We start from the raw sequence: 18147 nt of genomic DNA, 5'->3' as shown, positions 1-18147 counted from the left end.
ATCACCATAATCACCATCATCATCATCATCACCATCATCACCATCATCATCACCATCACCATCGCCATAATCAGCATCACCATCATCATCATCACCATAATCACCATCACCATCACCATAATCACCATCACCATAATCACCATCATCATCATCATCACCATAATCACCATCATCATCATCATCATCACCATCACCATAATCACCATCACCATCATCATCACCATCACCATAATTACCATCATCACCATCACCATCATCATCATCATCACCATATTCAGCATCACCATCATCATCATCACCATAATCACCATCATCATCATCACCATCACCATAATCACCATCACCATCGTCATAATCAGCATCACCATCATCATCATCATCATCACCATAATCACCATCATCATCACCAGCATCATCATCATCATCACCATAATCAGCATCACCATCACCATAATCAGCATCACCATCACCATCATCACCATAATCAGCATCACCATCACCATAATCAGCATCACCATCACCATCATCACCATAATCAGCATCACCATCACCATCATCATCATCACCATAATCAGCATCACCATCACCATCATCACCATAATCAGCATCACCATCATCATCATCATCACCATAATCAGCATCACCATCATCATCATCATCACCATAATCACCATCACCATCATCACCATCACCATAATCACCATCATCATCATCATCACCATCATCACCATCATCATCACCATCACCATCGCCATAATCAGCATCACCATCATCATCATCACCATAATCACCATCACCATCACCATAATCACCATCATCATCATCACCATCACCATAATCACCATCATCATCATCATCATCACCATCACCATAATCACCATCATCATCATCATCATCACCATCACCATAATCACCATCATCATCACCATCACCATAATCACCATCACCATCACCATAATCACCATCATCATCATCACCATCACCATCACCATAATCACCATCATCATCATCACCATCACCATAATTACCATCATCACCATCACCATAATCATCACCATATTCAGCATCACCATCATCATCATCATCATCACCATAATCACCATCATCATCACCAGCATCATCATCATCATCACCATCATCAGTATCATCATCTTCATCACCATAATCACCATCACCATCGTCATAATCAGCATCACCATCATCATCATCATCATCACCATAATCACCATCATCATCACCAGCATCATCATCATCATCACCATCATCAGTATCATCATCTTCATCACCATAATCAGCATCACCATCATCACCATATTCAGCATCACCATCACCATCATCATCATCATCACCATCATCACCATAATCAGCATCACCATCACCATCATCATCATCATCACCATCATCACCATAATCAGCATCACCATCATCATCATCACCATATTCAGCATCACCATCATCATCATCATCATCATCATCATCATCACCATAATCACCATCACCATCATCACCATCACCATAATCACCATCATCATCATCACCATAATCACCATCATCATCATCATCACCATAATTACCATCATCACCATCACCATCATCATCATCACCACCATAACCCACCATCATCACCATCACCAACATCATTACCAACATCACCATCACCCACATCATCATCATCATCACCATAAGTAGCATCACCACCATCATCACCACCACCATAACCCACCATCATCATCACCACCATAACCCACCATCATCACCAACATCACCATCACCCACATCATCATCATCATCATCACCATAAGTAGCATCACCACCATCATCACCACCATAACCCATCATCACCACCCACCACCAGTATCCTTATCACCTCCACACTCATCTTTAACATTATCATTATCATTGTCACTATCTTCATCATCATCATCACACACACACTAACCGTGGAGGAGGTGGCTGCAGAGAGCAGAGGTAGGATTCCTCCAGACGCCATGACCAGATTATCCACCACCTGAGAGATCAGATGCACCGTGTTGTGCACAAACACCACGTTCTCACTGCTGTTCACAAAGTCCATCACCGTCTTAGTGGAGTGGCTGTCGACACACACACACACACACACACATACACACACATACACACACACACACACACACACACACACACACACACACATCAGCAAGGCATAACAACAACAACAACAACTGCATCCATATTCCCACCACTTCCACAACTCACCTCCTCCACATCTGCACGTCCGTCTCGATGGAGAACAGCAGGTCGGTCAGCAGCCGCTGGTGCATGTGAGACCACTTGAATTCCGGGATACGGAACATGCTGGACCGAGGGGAGGATGAGGAACCTTCTCGGTTCTGTGTGGATGTGCTGGCAGTCCCTTGGGTTTGGCCTCCATCCTGCAGAACCACATAAGCTAGCTCTAAGTTAACAATATCATAAAGCCACGGCTGCCACTGTTCTAGAACCATAACTGTTCATGATCTAGAACCATAACTGCCCCATGCTAGAACCAAAACTGTGCATCACCTAGAACAACAACAACTGCCCCATGGTAGAATTTACATGAAATTTGAATTGCTTGAACCAAGTTTGGGCTAAAATGCTAACATGCTAACCGCTAACATGCTACTGTAAAATGAAAAATGGACTTACGGCAGATGAGGTGTCCTTCAGCTCCAGTCGCTCCGTGTCTATAGCGACGCTGGAGACGTCCAGTCTGGCGATTTTAACAGCTTTGGGCTTTGAGTCCGTCTCTGCACTGGGGCTCTCGGGGACGCTAGGACCCTCCTGTGTACTGGGGCTTGCTGTTGAACTGGGGACCCCTTCAGTACTGGGGCCCTCCTCCACACTGGGGCTCGTCTCTGAACTAGGGCCCTCTGAAACACTCGGACCCTCCTCCATGCTGGTGCTCACCTCCACACTTGGGCTCTCCTGGACATTAGGAACTTCCTGCAAGCTGGGGCTTTTCTCCTCACTGGGGCCTTCTTGCAAACCTTGATCCTTCTCAGTACTGAGGATCATCTCTTCACTAGGACTTCCCTGGACACCAGGACCTTTGTCTGCACTTAGGACCACCTCAGTGCTGGGGCTCACCTCTATGTCGGCCTGCACCTCCACGTCTGGACCCACCTCCGCACTGGAGCTCACCTCATCACTGGGGCTCACCTCCGTCTGGGGGCCCTCTTCAGAAATCTCAGATTTTTTCTCCTCTTTCTGTTCTTTGTCTTCACCATCTCCATGGAGTAAAGTCTCAGAACCAGTCTCAACTACATCCTTCTTCTGAGCCTCACTTCTTTCCGATTCTTTTCCTCCTTCATCTGAGTCAGCTTTCGTTTCCATTTCATCTCCAGTTCTGGGTTTATCCATTTCTTTTTCTGAGATCTTCTCTGCATTGTCTTGTGGATCAGTTTCTACCTCCTGGCTGTTTGCTTCTTCAGTTTTATGATCACCTGCATCACTCTTATCTTCATCCTTCTTTTCCTCTTTTACCGTATCCTTTCCTTCCACCGCTTCCTGGCCGTTCTCCTCCTTCTTCTCTGTCACGTTTTCTTCCTCTTCCTTGTTGTCCTCTTCCTCAGCTCTGGCTAAGATGTTTGAGATGGTGACCTGCGCCCTCTGCTCAGGTTCATCATGTTCTCCACAGATTTGTTCCTCCACCTTTAGCTCAATAACAGTGGATGGAGGTTCTAATGGAGTTCCAGGTGGCTGTACAGAAAGTTCACTGTTCCTGCTGGACCCGGAAATGGTTCTGATCTCGGCGTCGCCATCCGAACCCATCCGCTGGTACTCGTGAAAAACTCGGGATAAGCTCTCTTTGTGCTGCTCGAAGGTGACCTGTGAAGAGAAATGGACTTACGATTGGTATCAATGTGGTAAAGATACAATAACGACATCATCCCTGAGGATCAGTGTGGATCCTTTACTGATACTGATGCTGGTACCAGGAACCACGGTTCTGTTTCATATCACAATAACAGCCATTTACAACATTTATAACATTTACAGAGGTTTAAATTGTTACAAGAAGATTTCACATGTTCTGTACACAACCTCAGAAAATCAAAGAAGGAAGGAAGGAAAAGAAGGAAAACAGTGAGTAAGAAATGAAGGAAGGGATGAATGAAAGAAAAAGAAAGAAAGAAAGAAAGAAAGAAAGAAAGAAAGAAAGAAAGAAAGAAAGAAAGAAAGAAAGAAAGAAAGAAGGAAAACAGTGAGTAAGAAATGAAGGAAGAAAGAAAGGAAGGAAGAAGGAAGGAAGGAAAACTAAGTAAGAAATGAAGGAAGAAAGGAAGTAAGGAAGGAAGGAAGGAAGGAAGGAAGGAAGGAAGGAAGGAAAGGTGAAAGGAAAGAAAATAGTGAGGAAGAAAGGAAGGATGGTTGAAGGGAGGAAGGAAGGAAGGAAAATAGTGAGTAAGAAATGAAGGAAGAAAGGAAGGAAGGAAGGAAGGGTCAAAGGAAAGAAAATAGTGAGGAAGAAAGGAAGGAAGGAAGGAAGGAAGGAAGGAAGGCAGGAAGGAAGGAAGGAAGGAAAGAGAATAGTGAGTAAGGAAGGAAGGATGGGTGGATGGAAGGATGGAGGGAGGGATGGAAGGGAGAAAGGAAAAATTGAGGAAATAAGGAAGAAAGTGGGGACTGGAAAAAGAAATGAAGAAAACAATGAATGAGGGAAAGAAATAATGAAGGAAGGAAGAAAAGAACGAAGGGAAGGGTGGGAAGAAAAAAAAGAGGAAAAAAGGAGGAAAGTGGGTACTGGAAAAATGTATGAAGAAAGTAATGAATAAGGTAGTAATGAAGGAAGGAAGGAAGGAAGGAAGGAAGGACTGAAAAATTGAGGAAAGAGGTAAGTGAGGACTGGTGAAAGGAATGAAGGAAAAGGAGGAAACAAGGAAAAGAGTGAGTAAGAAATGTGGTGTGTTTGTCTTAGAGTCCTTCTTTCTTAACGAGCATGTGAAAGCTTCTGATTGGTCGGCTATAAATCAGATTATGACATCATCATCGACCTCTGTCATATTTCCTCCTCGTGTATCTGAGTGAATCTTCCTCAGAGCCGTACAGAGTTTACAGACCTGAAGGTCTCTGAGGTTTACAGGAAGAAAGCGAGAGTCCGCTCCTTCTATAAACACACACACACACACACACACACAGAGCAGCACTCCGGGGAGCGGCGCGAAAGCACCAGGATAGCGTGATTTCCACGTGACAAATGAACGTAACCTATGGCGGAAATGTCGCTATGAACAATCGCACGGCAAAATCAGAGGGAGGAGAGAGAGAGAGAGAAAAGAGTCGATCCGCGCTCGGGCACCAATTAGCAGCAGACGCTTTGGCAAAGCCCATCTAATTTACAGCCCTCCATTTATCACAAAACACAGACAGAAAGTCAAACAGACCGCTGGGAGAAAGAGAACACACACACACACACACACACACATTAGCATTTAGCAGAAAGAGCCCCTGATTATTTGTAATTAATTTGCGGTTATTGTGCTAAATTAGCGTGCTAGCAGGCAGGTCGTTAATCTTCTGGTGGGCGTGATCGGTAATCCATACTCTAGGTGTGTGTGTGTGTGTGTGTGTGTGTGTGTGTGTGAGAGAGATGCCCTTTAAACTGCAAATCACCACGTTAGCACGCCCATTAGTTCACGGCTAATTTGACGTTTAACATTCAGACATTAAAGCTATGCTGCGGGATTCTTTCTCTCTTTTCTTTTCTTTTTAGATTTTTACACGAATAAACACACGTTTATCACGGTTTGTCGTGTTTCTGAAACTGTTGCTAGGTTACGAAAACTTTTACGAGTTTATGAGTTACGACAAAAACACAGCATCAGGATTCTCAGAGAAATTTCTGTGATACTTCATACACATCATGAGAGACCATTCCAGAAGGAAGGAAAGAAGGATGGAATGAAGGAAGGAAGGATGGATGGATGGATGGATGGATGGATGGAAGGAAGGGACAAAAAACAGTGAGTAAAAAATTAAGGAAAGAAGGAAGGAAAAAAGGAAAAATTGAAGCAAGAGAAAGGTAATTTAGGACTGGAGATGAAGGAAGAAAGTACTGTATAGAGAAAAGGCAAAAGGGAGGGAGGGAGGGATGGAAGAGAGGAAGGAAAACTTGAGGAAAAAAGGAGGAAAGTGGAGACTGGAAAAAGAATGAACAAAGTAATGAATGAAGGAAAGAAGGAACAAATGAAGAAAGTTTGAAGTATTATTATTATTATTAATATTATTATTTAATTGAAAATACTAAAAACAATTTTAAAAGAAAGAAAAAAATATAAATAAATTAATAAAAATAAATAAATTAATTAATAAATTAATAATAATAATAATAATAGTTATATGGCTATATAGTTAATAGAAATTCTGTTTGTTAGATATTATTAAAAATATTAATTTCTTCCTTTTTTTGTTGCTCTTTGTTTATCTCTTGTGTAACGATGACCAGTTACACTTCAGTGGACACTTCAGTCTAACTCTTTGTTGTAGGGTGCCTGGGTAGGCGGCGTGTTTGGGTTTGAACAGCGATATAAAGTCTGTCTTATTCAGCAGGTGGAATAAAGAACGTTGTCACCTTAAGGGTCATTAAATTGGATGAATCGGTGATAAAGGAGCTGAAGGAAGCCACAATTCAAAAACTGTCTCCTGTGTATACGTTGATTACAGTTAATTTGTTAATTTCATATTATTACTATAATATGAATTATAATATTACTATTAATACACCGCAATGCTGCTGAATTCTCGATTCTGATTGGTCAGAAGGTGTTGACTCATTTTCTCTAAAAGTACAAACATTTATATACTAAAGCCCCTGTTAATCCTTGTTTCCATGGTAACCAGGGCCGGTATGACCCTGCTCATTGACGTGTTTTCCGAGTTTTTTTTGTTCTTAAAGACTTCACGTAACTGTAAACGGATAAGAAGTACACCGAAAGAGCTGTTATGTAAGGAAACTATGGAGTAGCAATTAGAAATTACCCATGGAAAAAAAACAACAACCCCTGAAGAAACGCAGCAGTGTAACAGGCGACACATCACAGTCAGAGTAATTCCATTTAAACCCATTTAGCTCCGGAGTGGAAGGAAAGCTACGTGAGCGGCGTGATGACGATGACATCAGCCGGATTTCAGCTCGCGCTCGGACACAGACGCCGTGATGCCCCGCGAGTCCATCCCCTTTACGCAGAGGCATGATGGGAAAGAAAAGGAGTGATGTGTGGAGCATGACATTTATTTTATTAGTGTGTAATATCATTTACTCTGCTCAGAGTCTGAGGCTACGACGCTCCGGATTATTATTATTATTACTACGTAATAACAACTGTAACGTCATTTCACCTTTATAACATTGTTATAACATGTCTATAAAACATTTTCTCTGTATATTTCAGACTTAAAAATTTTGCTTCATTCTACACAAAAAAAATTTCAATAAAAATATTTTGAGAATATTTCAATATTCCTACATTTGCTAACAAACTAAAACAAAAATAAACTTTGCCTATAATTAAGACATTATTTGTCTTAATTATGTTTAACTTTTTCTAGTATAATATGAAAAGCTTGCTTATGTACAACATCTGCATGTATTTATTATGTATTAGATATCAGATATTTTTCTAAACAGATTTACGTTAATTACCCGGACGTGGTACTCTGTACGGTAACAATTTCATTCTACGTAATTTTAGCTCATAAAAAAGATTTGATACTAAAGTAAAAAAGTGGCGGCTCTTTTTTTTTTATTTTCTATTTAATTTTATTTTTATTTCATTAAATGAATTGGTGTTACTTTGTGTTACACACTCAGTTGAGCTCGGGAATTACAAAAGACACTTAAATAAGTCAAACAAATCAAATAAATTTATTGTTAATCTGAACATAAAACACTTCAAGTTCTCTTTTTATTTAATTTATGTTTAATTTTTATGAGTATAATCTCTACCATAGGTATTATTATTATTATTATTATTATGAGTATAATCTCTACAGAGCTGTGTGTGTTACAGCCCTCAGTTTTATCACAGCTCTATACTCCAGGTCAGTACAGTAAGGTAGAGGGTTTTTATGCGTCTGATGTGAGCACTGATTCTCAGTGGGATCGATAAGTAAGCGAGCGTCCACGGGACTAAAGTGAAACGGGGCGCAGCGTAATTGGATTAGCTAAAGGCCACGGAGAAAATCAATGGCGTCTGCAGACGCAGCGATTCGCCGGACGATACGCGTGAAATATCACGTAACGTAATTACAATACTTATTACAGCGCTCAATCCGGACCATCTGATATAATCCCATAAGAAAAGAGTCCGAACAGAAAGCAGCGTAAATGTCGTAGCGGATAAAATATGGTACGACGGAATGATAACATCTGAAATTATAACGTATCGTTAGCTGATGTTGAATTTGTTACGCCGTTTGCTCGTCTTTTAGCGTTATCTCACACGGCGTCCATTTTTGGAAATCTTCATGGCTGTCGTTTTCTCAAAATCGTCAGGTTGGTATCGAACTCCTTTATCTGTACAGACAGACAGGAAATATCGACACTCTTTACACAGAGTGAACAGGTTTTAATATCTGACTGGTGATTATTAACAGCAGTGAAAGGATCTTTTTGATGATAAAAGCCGCTACGCTAAACCCTGCTGTCCCTCCACTTCCTACAGAGAGCAAATAAAATATCACACAGATTTTAAAATCGCTCAAGAAACACATGCTTACAAAAATCTTAATGGGGTAAGACATCTTAATAAATATATAAAACTATCAAGATCTAATATTATAGACATATTATTTCAATCTTCTATTGAGAAATAAATACAAATGGAAAATGAAAATAATTTTTTAAAAAAGTGTAAAAATAAATCTAAAAAGTGACCCAATTTTCGTACATTTGTTTACAATATGAAATAAAAAGTTTTAATCGAGTTTGCTCATATTTTAAGATATTTTTAATTGCTAATTTGTTTTTGTTTTTTTTTTACAGTATAAGATTATTTTTTAGATATTACCTCAAGCATAACATAAAGAAACAGTAGTCAAAGAGAGAAATTTAAATATCTTAAAAATTTACAAAATTCAGCAGAATCTGGATAACATGCTGTGTAATTATTATTGTTTTACGTTTGTTTTCAGCTCATTTCTTTTATAAAACAATAAAAAAAAAATTGATACTAAAGTAAAAGCGGCAGCTATTTTTTAATTTTTATTTAATTTTTTTATTTAATTTTTATTTTATTTTAATTGTCATTACTTCGTGTCACACACTGAGCTCGGGAATTGCACAAGGCACTAAATAAATCAAACAAATCAAACAAATATTTTATTAATCTGAATTTAAATAGATTTTCTTTTAATTTGAATTACATTTTTTATTTAAATTAAATTTAGATCCTAATGTAAATTAAAAGCAGTTTTAACTGCAGAGCAAATTTGAAACTTTCGTATATAAGGCATTTTTTTTAAAAATATTTCTATTTTTTGTTTCTTATTTTAAGAATTTTTTTTTAATTTAAATTTTATTAACATGCAAATTGATTAAAAAAATACACACATTCTGCTCTCATAGTTTCAGAAAAATAAACCTAAATAAATAAATAAACATAAATAAATCAATAAATTTTTAAGAAGAGATAGTAAAATATATATATATTGGTTTTACTTTATTTTATTTCTTTATTTATTTTCTTATTTTATTAGTGATATTTGTAATTGAATTGTAATTAATTACAATTAATTTTATAAAATGCTCTAAATAGAATTAACCTAACCTCCTCTTATCCTAAATCTCTCTAACACACACACACACACACACTTTTCTGTTCACATGTACACATTCCCTTACAACAACCATCCCAAACACACACACTATCTCCACACACACACACATACATAATTAGTGCATGTTCACACAAACATCTCTGTGCGGAACACATACACACTGTGTGCGCATTTAGAAACTCACACATTCCCTTTCTTAAACACACACACACACACACACACCCCCGCAGCTGTGAACAGGAGTGTTACAGTGACAAACAGCTCTCCTGCTCCCGACTTGGCAGGAAATCTATCACACCGCACAATAAAATTGCAATTGAGTTTCTTTTGCTCTTTTTTTTTTCCTCCTCTTATAGCAGATGCATGTATCACAGAGACACACACACACACACACAGAGCGCGTGCGAACACGAGCGACATTAATCTTTTTGCAATTATAGAGAGAGAAGCAATCACACACTCCGCTCATGCACAAAGGGAGAGATCGAACGTAAAGAGCAGAGACGTCTCGTCTGATCTTATTATTTTTGTATCATTTTAATTATTGTATTCTAATTAAACTTGCTGGAGCAAAAACCGGGACAAAAAACAAAAGGGCAGAGAGTGTGTGTGTGTGTGTGTGTGTGTGTGTGTGTGTGTGTGTGTGTGTGTTAGCGAGAAAGACAGAGACAGAGAGATGAAAATGTCACGTATGTTTTATCTCCATATTTACAAATTTTTAAAAATATATGTCTCTCTCACACACACACACACCACACTTTCTTTCCTTTTTCTCCTCCACTCCGAGATGAAATGGTGGATTGTGTTAACGTCTCGAGACAAACAAAATAACCCACACACATTTTCCTGTTTCTATATATGTAGAATCATCTACAACTCCATGGTCCAGCTGGATTTTATTGAATTCTAATTACTGGACAAACCTGAACGGTCAGTATTAACAACCTTACGTAGCTCTGTTTAATAGAGCTAGAAGAGAAATGTTTGTTTTTATTTCCGTTCAGAGAATTGAATCAGTGTTTAGACGGAATGAACAAAATAAAAAAAAAAATTTATAGACACTTTTATCTCAGTATCCACCAAAAAACTGACCACTACTTATATTAATATCAACTTATTTAATATTCATGTATTTTTAATTCATTAAATTCGGAGGGAATTTGTTCAGATCTGGAGAGAGAGATTAGTTTAGGAAAAACAAAAATACACCCAAAAATGTCCAACTGAAATAAAGTGTTAATGATGACACTAAATATAAATAAATAAATAAATTAATTAATTAAAAATTCAGAAGTTAAAATGGTACTGGACGCGGACGTAAATTCCACACTCGCTCCTCTATGCTAACTTTTCCTTTTTTTTCCTATTATTTCTATTGTAATAATAATAATAGAACAGCTATACATTAATAATCTTTAAGATAAATAAATTTATATCTTAAGAATAATTAAATAAAAGCTCAAGCTGAAAGGTTTTAAAGATACAAATAAAAATCGATCGATCCTTTTCTGAAAACAAAAATGTCTTGCACTAAATAAATGATTAAATGAACTTTTTTATTTAGCGATCACAGAAACAAATGTATGAGAATCTTCAGCTTATTATTTAAAATAAATAAATAAATAAATAAACAAATAAATAATATATATGAAATAAAAAATACTACAAAAAAAGCATCCATTCATAAATATTTTGTAGAAATAACTAAATTATTTCCTCAAACCGACTGACTGAAACAGTTTCAACGTTTATTAAATTTTAATATTTAATATTAAAATTCTGATTCATTGAATATTTGTTAAATAATATTAATAATGTTAAACATTAAATATTTAATGGTAGTAACTAAGCTATAAAAGCTGAAAGTGTATGCAAGTCATTATAAACGTTTTAATGAGGGAGCGAGGAAGCACACGCGCGCGCACACACACACACACACACACACACAGGTCAAATCCCTGATAAAGCTCACTTCTGCCCCCTAGTGGGCATCACACTCAATAAAACACACTGTGGTCAATTTTCAGCAACACACACTCATCTGCCAAGATCTTGTGCCCACAGTTCAACACCAAACACACACACAAACACACACACACAAACACACACACACTATTCCCAAGCAATCACAATGCCATAAACACTGCGGCCATAACAAAAATCTAATCTTATTTTTAAAAAACAACAGAGAGATTTTAATCTGTGAAAGTGACATGGGATAATAAACTTGGATTTCACAAGTTAAAAAATTAAATAAACAAAATTTACATCTTCATGAGGATTTGTTCTATTTTTTTTATGTGACAAAATGGAACATTATAAAAATATCTTTTATAAATTATACATAATCGACCAGAAATACAGAATAATCTACATTTCCATTTATGACACAAACTAGTCTCTATGTGTATATGTTTAGAGTGTGTGTGTGTGTGTGTGTTATGATTTATAAAATCATAAAATAAATGATTAAATGCAAAAAAAAAACTATAAATAAAATGATTTGGTTATTTTGCTTTAGGTAAATGAGTGTAAGATTCATGGAGACTGTGATATTTGTCAAATGTTTTGCTTTAACAAACTGAACAGAATTCATTTTTCCCCCATTTAAAAATTGCATTTATTTCACTATAACTTTTAATGTTTTTAATTTATTTAACGCATTACTTCAAACCAAATATAGGATAGTGTGAAATTTCTGAAATTTTTTTCAATAATGTATTTTTTTATTATTAATAATTAATAGTCCTAATAAGTCTGAGTAGATATAAATAATATATAAATATATAAAATAAAAACAAATGCAAGGGAAGGAAGTTTTTAAATATAACAATAATAGTAGAAAAATAAATAAAAAATAATATCAAAAAGTATAATACAATTTTTAATTAGTTATTTATAATAATAAATAAAAAAAAGATATTTAAAAACATATCTAAAGTATAATCAACCTCCACATTCTAAAGTGAATAATGCAAACTACTCGGCTGTGTGTGTGTGTGTGTGTGTGTATGTGTGTGCTGACCTTGGAGTGTGTGATGGAGAGTGTGTCGACCCACACGCGCCAGCCTCCCCACTCGTGCTTGATGGCGTGATAGAGGAGGATGCGGAAGACGGTGTAGACCATCTCTGTGATCTTCAGCTCCTCGCTGCTGCTCGGGTTTATAAAGCAGAGGGAGAGCATCCACTCCTGCCACACTGAGCACTGTAGGAGACTCCTACACACACACACACACACACACACACACACTGTAATGCATGCTAGAAAGAAAACGATTACCAAGCTGCCTATTAATCTCAGAAAATTTCCCTCTTTAAAAATGCCCTTTTAAAAAAATATAATATATATATATATATATATAAAATATAATAATATTTATGTAAAACATTATATATATATATATATATATATATATATATATATATATATATATATATATATATATATATATATAAAATGTTTATTTTTTCCATTTATATTTCATATTTCTTGTAATCTGAAGCAGTCTCTTGATGACCTTCAAGTTCTATCAAAGTTCTATCTTATCTCATCTCATCTATTTAAACAGACTAACAGTTCAATCATTTCTATACAATAAGTAGATTTTAGACCAGAGCCGAAGAGATGGCGAGCCAGCCAGGAGTATTCAAAGTACCCCTCACTTAATATTTAAATCAAACTCACACACACACACACACAGCTGTTTTACCACCAAATACATTTCTCATCAAAATGAAAGAGAAAACAAGCGTACAGTGTAGTTTTTATTAATAAGCAGCTTGTAACTGAGAAACTACACCATGCGATGTATCCGGAAACATGAAGCACTGAGACTCCTTCTGTAAATATTACAGGAAAACATCCTTATTTTATCCCTTATTATATAACCAAATGTTTTACCTTGATATTATTAGGTTTTAGTGTATTGATTAAATGTAAACAGGTTTTCAGGTAAAGATTGAAGTGAAGTATAATGGAGTGTATGTTCAGTGTAAACGCCGTAGGTTCTAGTAACGTTAATTAATGTTTAATGAACAGAGTTCGCTCTGTTGACATCACACATCATGTTGTTTCTAGCAGCGCCACAATTTAACACTGATCATCAGTGAGCTGCGTTTATTAGAAACAACACTGAAAAAAAAATTAAGTCACTTTCCAAAGAGAAATAAATAAAATTACGCATTTGACAGTCAGAGCACAATGATGACTGGGGATGATGTTTTTTGTTTTCTGTGCCAGTCAGCGCTCTGGACAGCAGCTCAGCAGTAACAAAATCAAGGAAAAATAATAATAATAAAATTTATAACAATATATTTCATTCTGTCGAATCACCTGAAATTTCAACGTCTGGCTGAATTTTATTTAACCTGTAATTTATTTAAGATAATAACAATTTTACGTCTTTATGTAGCTCTTCTTACAGCTAAAATAGAATTTTTTTTTGTTTAGTTTTATTTATTTATTTTAGCTTAGTTTTATTTATTTATTTATTTATTTATTTATTTATTAATTAATTATAGTTTGCTTTTATTTATTTATTTATTTTTAGTTTGCTTTTATTTATTTATTTATTTTTTTAGTTTAGTTTTATTGACATTTGGGGAATTAAATTGTTTCTTGGACTGAATGAAAAAATAAATATAAATAAACAAAAAACCCATGAGAATATATATTAATATTTAGCAGAATATAAAAAGAAAAGTAGTCACTTATTATAAAGCAAAAAATATTTCTTTAAAAAATCGAATTAAAGCGATGTTTTAAATGAAATAATTTTCATTCAAAATACATATTTTGGCCAAGAAATCTCAGCTCTCTTACTTCGTTTTTTGCCTAACTTCAGCACGCTTAACACCGTCAAAGGCTGTATATGCGGCGTGTGTGTTTATACAAGTGTGTGTTTGTATAAGAGAGTGTGTGTGTGTGTGTGTGTGTGTACCTCCTGTTTTCTCGGCTGCTGTTAAACAATTTGATCATGTCGGACAGAAAGACTCGGCGAATCTCCATGCTTTCCGGACACACGCTGTTCTTCAGCAGAGCCGCAATCACCTTTAGGATCTCTGCATGCAAACACACACACGTGCAGACACACACAAACACACACACACACACACACACACACACGGCAACAATTCATTTACACAAACCAAACAATTTCATTTTCTTTCATAATATTGGTGCTTCAAAACCACGGCAGTTAAACAGAGCAAAGAAATCAAAATAAAAAAGAGTCAAAACAATAAAAGGTCTGATTTGAGACGAGTCCTGCAGGGCCGGTGAGTGTGTGTGTGTGTGTGTGTGTAATGTAAAGTGACTGCATGTTTAGCTGAGTTATCTAGACAGCGTCAGAGCTGATTCTGTTATAAGTGAAGAGGTTAAATTTCATCTGTGTGTGTGTGTGTGTGTGTGTTTGTGCTTTACTCAGTTAAATTACACTCACTCAGGCTTTACCAGTGGAAAATTATCTCGATGCTATTTTTCCTCTGCATTTGGTCCTGGTTTGTCTCGGAGCTTTACCATGAATAAAACACTGTGTGTGTGTGTGTGTGTGTGTGTGTGTAAGTTTGTCTAATTCATCCTGACGTTGCTAAAGACTGCAATCAAGAGCATTTTGGGGTTTCAACCCGAATCAAATCAGAAAAACATGTCAGAGTTGAAAAGGAGAAACAGTGAATTTGATCATCAGTTCTACGACATGAACGTGAAATTTAAAGCCTCTTCATGTGGGGGAAAATGTCTAGATTAAAAAAAAAAAGTTTTAACAAACGTGACAGAATTTTTATAAAGACATTTAGTTTACCTTGTTTTAAAGAATTTATTTACTTACTTTCACACAATTTATTTTTATCTGTATTTATTATTTATTTTTGTTATTTTTACATGATTTATTATTTATTTATTTCTGCTATTCTTTTACATGATTTATTATTATTTATTTCTGTTATTTTTTACATGATTTATTATTTATTTGTTATTTTTTACAAGATTTATTATTTATTTCTGTTATTTTTTACATGATTTATTATTATTTACTTTTATGTTATTTTTTTACATTATTTATTATTATTTAATTATATGTTATTTTTTACATGATTTATTATTATTTATTTTAGGTTATTATTACATTCTTTATTATAATTATTTATTTTTATTACAAAAATATTTTATTTATTTTTATTTTATTTTATTTTGTATTGTTATTTATTTTTGTTATTTTTTTTACATTATTATTATTTATATGTTATTTTTGTTATTTTTTTATTTATGTTATTTTTACATTTTATTTACTTATTTTTTAACATTTTTGGGTTATTTTTACATGATTTATTATTATTTATTTTGTTATTTTTACATCCACTTTATTTATTTATTTATTTATTTAATTATTATTTAAATATTTGTTTGTTTATGTCATTTATGTTTTTTCTTATTTTATTCTCCAAATAAGACACTGAAAATTTCACAAATGTTTTAACCCCTTATCCTAAATTTACATTTTTATCCTGAATTAAAATCATTGATAATTTGTAATATTTATGATTTTTTTTCCTTTATCTTTTCACTAGAGCTGATTCTCTGTGAATTGATCAGGTAAGGCATCTCACCTCTCCATCACACTGTTAAACACAGCGGCGTGTTAAAGACGTGAGGCACAAAGAGAGAAGCGTACAGAAAAGAGAAAAACGAGAGATGTGTGAGCTGGGAACTCGGGACGTGAATCACATCAGGACGCTCGGCATGATGGGACGTAATGAAACATAATTCTGCTGCGTGTGCTGGAGAGCGTTAGGCGCTCCTGAGCTGATTGCAGTAACTCTATCTCTCAGCTCTGCTCTGATTAAAGCACAACAACAACGGGAAGAAAAAGAAAAAAAGGAAGTGCTTTATGAATTTCAACAGCCTTTAATTACATTACAGAGCTTCTCCTGATTTACTCCATTTACTGAACTCTCTTCATTCAATACTGCTGTCAGAGAGAGAGAGAGAGAGAGAGAGGAGAGAAAGAAAGAAAGTGTGTAGTTATAACGAGTGTGTGTTAGGGTTGTAGTGAGTGTGTAGTTATAATGAGTGTGTGTTAGGATTGTAGTGAGTGTGTAGTTATAATGAGTGTGTGTTAGGATTGTAGTGAGTGTGTAGTTATAATGAGTGTGTGTTAGGATTGTAGTGAGTGTGTAGTTATAATGAGTGTGTGTTAGGATTGTAGTGAGTGTGTAGTTATAATGAGTGTGTGTTAGGAGTGTAGTGAGTGTGTAGTTATAATGAGTGCGTGTTAGGATTGTGATGAGTGTGTAGTTATAACGAGTGCGTGTTAGGATTGTAGTGAGTGTGTAGTTATAATGAGTGCGTGTTAGGAGTGTAGTGAGTGTGTAGTTATAATGAGTGCGTGTTAGGATTGTAGTGAGTGTGTAGTTATAATGAGTGTGTGTTAGGATTGTAGTGAGTGTGTAGTTATAATGAGTGTGTGTTAGGATTGTAGTGAGTGTGTAGTTATAATGAGTGTGTGTTAGGAGTGTAGTGAGTGTGTAGTTATAATGAGTGTGTGTTAGGAGTGTAGTGAGTGTGTAGTTATAATGAGTGTGTGTTAGGAGTGTAGTGAGTGTGTAGTTATAATGAGTGTGTGTTAGGATTGTAGTGAGTGTGTAGTTATAATGAGTGTGTGTTAGGATTGTGATGAGTGTGTAGTTATAATGAGTGTGTGTTAGGAGTGTAGTGAGTGTGTAGTTATAATGAGTGTGTGTTAGGAGTGTAGTGAGTGTGTAGTTATAATGAGTGTGTGTTAGGATTGTGATGAGTGTGTAGTTATAATGAGTGTGTGTTAGGATTGTGATGAGTGTGTAGTTGTAGTGAGTGTGTGTTAGGATTGTGATGAGTGTGTAGTTGTAGTGAGTGTGTGTTAGGATTGTGATGAGTGTGTAGTTGTAGTGAGTGTGTGTTAGGATTGTGATGAGTGTGTAGTTGTAGTGAGTGTGTGTTAGGATTGTGATGAGTGTGTAGTTGTAGTGAGTGTGTGTTAGGATTGTGATGAGTGTGTAGTTGTAGTGAGTGTGTGTTAGGATTGTGATGAGTGTGTAGTTGTAGTGAGTGTGTGTTAGGATTGTGATGAGTGTGTAGTTGTAGTGAGTGTGTGTTAGGATTGTGATGAGTGTGTAGTTGTAGTGAGTGTGTGTTAGGATTGTGATGAGTGTGTAGTTGTAGTGAGTGTGTGTTAGGATTGTGATGAGTGTGTAGTTGTAGTGAGTGTGTGTTAGGATTGTGATGAGTGTGTAGTTGTAGTGAGTGTGTGTTAGGATTGTGATGAGTGTGTAGTTGTAGTGAGTGTGTGTTAGGATTGTGATGAGTGTGTAGTT

General features: G+C 35.7%; 1 protein-coding gene across 1 annotated transcript in view; it reads right to left on the bottom strand.

The window, feature by feature from the left end:
* The window catches only part of lrba (LPS responsive beige-like anchor protein), a 226494-nt gene that overhangs the window by 175810 nt on the left and 32537 nt on the right, over positions 1–18147 (bottom strand). Inside the window, exons 21-25 of the mRNA XM_058384588.1 lie at positions 14739–14859; positions 12824–13016; positions 2668–3849; positions 2236–2411; positions 1940–2093 (exon numbers count right to left, since the gene is read on the bottom strand). Of these exons, the coding sequence (XP_058240571.1) occupies positions 1940–2093; positions 2236–2411; positions 2668–3849; positions 12824–13016; positions 14739–14859 (1826 nt within the window). The remainder of the gene's footprint in view (positions 1–1939; positions 2094–2235; positions 2412–2667; positions 3850–12823; positions 13017–14738; positions 14860–18147) is intronic.

The sequence above is a fragment of the Hemibagrus wyckioides genome, linkage group LG29 (assembly GCF_019097595.1).
Source record: "Hemibagrus wyckioides isolate EC202008001 linkage group LG29, SWU_Hwy_1.0, whole genome shotgun sequence".
Lineage (NCBI taxonomy): Eukaryota > Metazoa > Chordata > Actinopteri > Siluriformes > Bagridae > Hemibagrus > Hemibagrus wyckioides.
Note: the sequence above shows the minus strand (reverse complement) of the source record. Positions and strands in the feature narration are given on the sequence as shown.